The sequence below is a fragment of the Cephus cinctus genome, unplaced genomic scaffold (genome assembly GCF_000341935.2).
Source record: "Cephus cinctus unplaced genomic scaffold, Ccin1 Ccin1_scaffold1333, whole genome shotgun sequence".
Taxonomy (NCBI): Eukaryota; Metazoa; Arthropoda; class Insecta; order Hymenoptera; family Cephidae; genus Cephus; species Cephus cinctus.
In genome coordinates, this window is record NW_014333751.1 from 493649 (window position 1) to 499242 (window position 5594).

General features: G+C 36.6%; 1 protein-coding gene across 2 annotated transcripts; it reads right to left on the minus strand.

Moving 5' to 3' along the window:
• On the minus strand, nt 1–1638 carry LOC107272934 (putative nuclease HARBI1). Of its 2 annotated transcripts, none has more exons than XM_025090251.1 (4): nt 1199–1638; nt 979–1100; nt 648–810; nt 1–563 (listed from the first exon to the last, which is right to left on the minus strand). In XM_025090251.1, exons 2-4 carry the CDS (start codon nt 996–998, stop codon nt 519–521), a joined length of 228 nt encoding a protein of 75 aa, XP_024946019.1. In that variant the 5' UTR covers nt 999–1100; nt 1199–1638; the 3' UTR covers nt 1–518. The 2 variants fall into 2 exon arrangements, with proteins under 2 accessions (XP_024946019.1, XP_015606106.1); XM_015750620.2 differs by having other exon boundaries at nt 979–1125; nt 1199–1611.
• Between the last annotated feature and the right edge of the window lie 3956 nt (nt 1639–5594).

Here is a 5594-nt window from a genome sequence, read left to right on the forward strand (position 1 = left end):
CATAAACAAATCAAAAGTTTATTATAATCTATTATGGTTCATTTACAAGCCGTTGAGTTAAATGCACCCGTTTATGTATAACTATTTCCTTTAACCGAATATCTACATCGCACGCTCTCAGAACTGCAATTGATTCTACTCTTTTTATCAAAATGGGTATTTAAAAATCGTCATTGTTTAGCAAACAAATATTATGTAGAATGCAACATGCAATTATATATTTTGAAATCCGATCTGCTCTTCACATTGGTAATTTTGCTTAAACGGCAACCCCAGCGTCCTTTTAATAACCCTATTGCCCGCTCTATCATCATTCTTGAAGAGGATAACATAGTATTGTAACAAACTTGATCAACCGACAAATGTCCATTGTCTTTGTAGGGCACCATGACATGTTTCTGAATAGTATAGACTGCATCGCCTAGTAAATAGTTGTCCTTTGGAAACTTTTCATTGTCATTGCATATATCCTAGAGTCCAGAATATCTAAATACTCGCATATCGTTTACCAATCCAGCTTATCCTGCATAAGCATGTATAAATCTTAATTTATCACAGACAACCTGAAATGTACGAAAGAATGCATTATATTTATATTGTATATGTAATCAAATATATGTAATATTAAATAAATTAATAATAAATACCTGTAATTGCATAGCATGGAAGCCTTTACGGCAGATATAGCTGAGAGGTTCGATGCTTGGAGCTACATTTTTAATAAGAGTTCCATTAACTGCTCCGATCACCTTTGTCATTCCATATTTTTCTTCAATATTTGTCCACATTGCTTCAGCTTGTTGTGTAAGGCTATTTAATAAAATAATTAGGTACTTTATACAATTTTTTGGCTACTTTCATCACATATCTCCAAGCAGTAGCTTTCTCCACATCAAGTTTGTTCCACACATCTATGAAATTATTTTGTTTAATATAGATGAGATGATTACACTGCTATAAGTAATTCTATGTCCTTACCTATAAGAATCTGGTGTCATTAAAATCCACAATGCAATCACCAGTTGTTTTTTAGTACAAATTGTAGTCCTTATAGGTGCTCCGCTTAGTCCTTGCAACCTTGATCTGAAGAGCTCCAAGATCCATTGAAAAGTATGAAAACACATGCTATCAATAAATGATTAGAAAACTGTTAATTATTTTAATTACAATTTTACTAAGTACTATAATTATTACTTACCGAAAATGTTACTTAAAATCCTCATTATCATACACAGAGACAATATTTTCGACATACGATTGGATTCTGGGTCTTTTATACACAAGTCTTCGTTCAAAACTCTGATATAAGATTTGTAACTCCACATCATCATCATCATTAGAGGTATCTGATGAAGAAGAGCTTTCGAACATCATTGTGTTCATTAATAGTATTGTTGATATTGCATTTTCCTCGTTTCTGTTTATCTCCACAGCTCTTTCCATGTCCACCATGTTCGAATTCATTCAAATTCATTCTAATTACTGACATTTCGGAACGATTTTGCAGTGCAGTACTGGAATTTCACTTAACTACTGAATGAGAACGATTTCGGAATACACCCCTAGTCGATCTTCTGCTAACGTATGAAATGTGGAGTCAGAGATAATGGATCGGGTTTCGCGTACGTCAACGATTGTAGGTAAATAGTTAGCATACAATGATTATTTGAACACCAATATTTTTTTCCTACATTGTACCTACTGTTGGTCCATCGTATGAATCTAGTTAACCGACAGAGTTTTATTTAGATGCCAGTACGGTAGAAAGTTCATGTCTGTCCTTACCTACTACGGATTCTATACTAAATTATAATAATATATGTATATTATTAAAACATACTATACATCATAACAACATTTCTATACAGTAGTAAAAACTGAAATTCTTATTTTACGTTAATTTATTTTCCCCATATAATGCCCTTTCCCCATCTTCTTCATGACCAGCCGCACTTCAAGAGACTGGGTCGAGTCTCGCTCCAAGTATATATATACATATATACAGGTAAGCGGCTATACAGGGCACGGACCGCCAAGCCTCTTTACCCGAGTTAACTCTTATACCTGTGTTTTGAATCAAATATCTTATGAACCGCTATATATGAGAAAAAGTTATTGGTACGTTCACTATAGGAATTAAGGATTCTGAATCGATTGTCAATAAAATCAATACGATTAGTGTATGTGATCAAGACGCATTGAGGGGTGAGCGAGATGATTTTATTTCAGTTCCGTCGTCGTCGTCTTTGCACGTCCATTTACTGTTCTACGTAACAGATGGGCATGCGGTTGAGTCTTGCGCCAAGTACAGGCAACCGGTGGTACAGCCAAGGCGACGAAGGAAATCATGTAACTGAGCATCATTAATGGCCGCCTGATTGTGGACATCGTGCGGTGAGGTAAGAGAGGAGAATGTATGGTGACTACGTTCCTTGACCCGCGTGTGCAACAGAGAAGGCACTACGGTACGAGCGAAAGGCCAAACCTCGTGAGAGCTTTGCTAGCGTCATATCGCCAACTCGTTCGCACTAATGCTCGGCGAAAAGGACGCAATGAGCGAAGCTGTAGCGTTTTGCTCACACCATAGTATCCTCCTCTCCGTTGCTCGACGGCCTGAGGTACGTAAATAATCTTGCACCCTCTTACCTTTATCATACTGCATCAACAAATTGGACATCATTAATGACGCATTTTCTTTTAAAATTTGTATATATTTTTACGTATTTCTAAAAAATAAATTGAAACTTATAAATTAAATTGATATACCTTCAAATATTTTCGACAACGTAATATATTTTTATGATTAGCCACGCAACAATGTATTTACATTCTATATCTGTAACAATATAGACTCGAATGCTCAGGATTTCTTTAATATATCCCGTTGAGCAACAAAAACTTGTGATTTCTTCCCAAAAAACACTTACGTGCAAAACACTATGCCAAGTAAAGGAGTGCTGTGAATTCCTCTAACAAAAAGCATTTAATTGATGTAGACTTGACATGTCGGTGTAATCTGTGCCGCGCGATTCTAATATGTAGCATGTATTATATACATAAAAGTAAATCCTCCTCGGATGGTTAACAGTGATTTCATCTAACGGTCAGAAACTTAAATCTACTAAACCATTGAAATGAAATTCCCTGGAAGGTTATTCTCCTGAAATGGCGTTGTATCGTGTGGGATTAAAATAACTAAGGCGTTCGCTTAATCCAGGTTGTTACTGCTCTTTACTTTTGCGTCTCGTACAATCAACGGTCGGCCAACTACTAACTGTTGTCAGCGGTGTTTCCTCACTTTTTATATCCCAGCTTGCATGCACACTCTGATACTACAATCGCATACATAGTACTCTACTATATTGTTGCATATCTCAATCGAGCAGTCGGTAACCGAATTTATTGTTCCAATAACTCGTATACGTAGAATTAAAGGTTACTGAAAACCTTACAAAGTTCGAAAAAGAATGAAGTAAGGTGGGAAAGAATGTTGTGAAATGGGCCCCTCCCACTGAGCAAGCTCAGCGGATGAGGCGGAAGGGCAACCCCTGTCACCGTACTCCACGTGTCTTACACGAACAGAATGAACTACCCTCTTATGTAAAGGAAAGTAAAAAATAAGTTAAGAAATAAAAAAAATGAAAGTAGCAAATTAAGGAATACGAGTATGGGACTAAAAAAGAAATAAATATAGAAAAAAAAGGATACAAATGGATAAGATAAGATCGTCCAAGAGCCTGGTATAGGCGACCGGATCGTGGTGTAATGAGTGCTCTAAGCTTAAGCATTTCCAAAAGTGACTCCCCCCTCCCCGTCCCCCTTTTTAGGTTCTGCACAGCAAATCTGCGCTCCGACAAATTTTACAATTTCCAGCATTTCTAACTATTACCCACCGTGGTTCCTGCTTTTCAAGTGTTAATGTATACACTTACTAATATAATTCATCGATTGGGCCACTATCAACATATGAACTTTTATTTCCTCTCTAATAGTGATATTACCTAATGGTCCAAAACTCGAAAGTATTACACTACTAAAATAGAACCCATCCCCCCCCCAAACCACTTACGCCTAAAAACTATGCCAAATACATAAGTCACTACGTATCTGCTTATTATATGATTTAGCACTAGCTTATCATTTTAATTGTATTTTCCAAATTTCCTATGACGTCTTCGTTACTCTTTCAAATTACTACTGTTTCTCATACTTAATTATGATTGAATGGTAATTTATTGATTAATAAAACTTCAGGTGATTCCTTATCGAGTTTTACCTGGTGGGTCCGTGCATTACTTGATATAAATTTTCGTTCATTATGCCAGTCTTCAAAGTCAAAACCAACGACAACTTTATGTATAGAGCGTATTAGCAATAACTGGTCAAAAATACCCACGGCAAAAGCCAAATAATAAACATATAGTCTTAGAATACTATTAGTACATTCAAAGTAAGTGCTTTGGAATTCGTGGTATGGATCCGCCAAATAATACTCGATAAGGAATCGCCTAAAGTTTTATTAATTATTAAATAACTATTAAATCATAATTAACTATGAGAAGCAGTAGTAATATAAAAGAGTAGCGAAAACGTTAATCGAAATTTTGAAAATAAAATTAAAACGATGTGCTAATGCTGCTAGTGTTAGATCATATAATAAGCAGATATGTAGTTACTTACATAAATTGGCATTAATAATATGATTTCAAAACTTTTTGTTAGAGGAATTCACAGCACTCCTGTAATTGGCGTAGTTTTTTACACGTAAGTGTTTTTTGGAGGTTACTCTATCACCGGCAGTCTATCTATCACCATAACACGACACACGGTTAGTCAGGCCCAACGCACCATCTGAAATTAGCCGGCCAATTTGATTTCTTTGGTAGAATAGCCCCGCACGGTAGAAGATGAATAATAAAGTGTAGAATAAAGTTCCTTGGTTATCCACCACTTACAGGTGGCTCTTCAATCTCATCGCCAGGATAATGTAAGAACTTCTGATCGCGCGATCCTAACAAGATACGTTCTTGCTACCAGCACGATCTATCTTTCTTCGATTCAAAAGGTTACACATACACCTAGAACAGGCGACCTTTCCTGTTCATTTCCAAGACACAAGATGCTTCTCTTTTCTCCAGTACTTCCAGCAGTAGTATCTTGTGAAATGAAAGAAAAGAAAAACGATAAAGAACAAGTGGTCAGTACAAAACAAGAAAAAATATCGAATATGGCCAGAGTTAAATTTCATCGTATACACTGTTCGGAAAGCATACAAAAAATCTTGCGTCTGTTCAGGACCAACATGTAAGTTGACACAAGTGGCTTCTTGGTGCCTCTCTGATTTCGGCCAATCGATGTCCAAATAAGTAAAAACGAGAGTAGCCATCATTTTAATGCTACCACTTTTGCGGTAGCAGTCGAGTAGTGTCCAAGTACAATATTGTATATAAAGAGCAGGGCAGGATGACTCGTAACTGCGGTCAAATCAGGGAGACACAACGAGCCACTGGATTCCTTCTGGGATCCCAGACTGAAAGGTTCTCCCTGCATTAAAGAGCAACGTGTGCAAAAAGAACTGCGTTGCTCGGGGCACA

What these genes read in the sequence shown, in the direction of transcription:
- LOC107272934 (XM_015750620.2), bottom strand. Translation starts at nt 1,124, where the DNA reads ATGTGTTTTCATACTTTTCAATGGATCTTGGAGCTCTTCAGATCAAGG. An exon ending in ATGACACCAGATTCTTATAG is followed by an intron (nt 811 to 978) that starts GTAAGGACATAG and finishes TTTATTAAATAG; the next exon opens with CCTTACACAACAAGCTGAAG. An exon ending in TCCATGCTATGCAATTACAG is followed by an intron (nt 564 to 647) that starts GTATTTATTATT and finishes CGTACATTTCAG; the next exon opens with GTTGTCTGTGATAAATTAAG.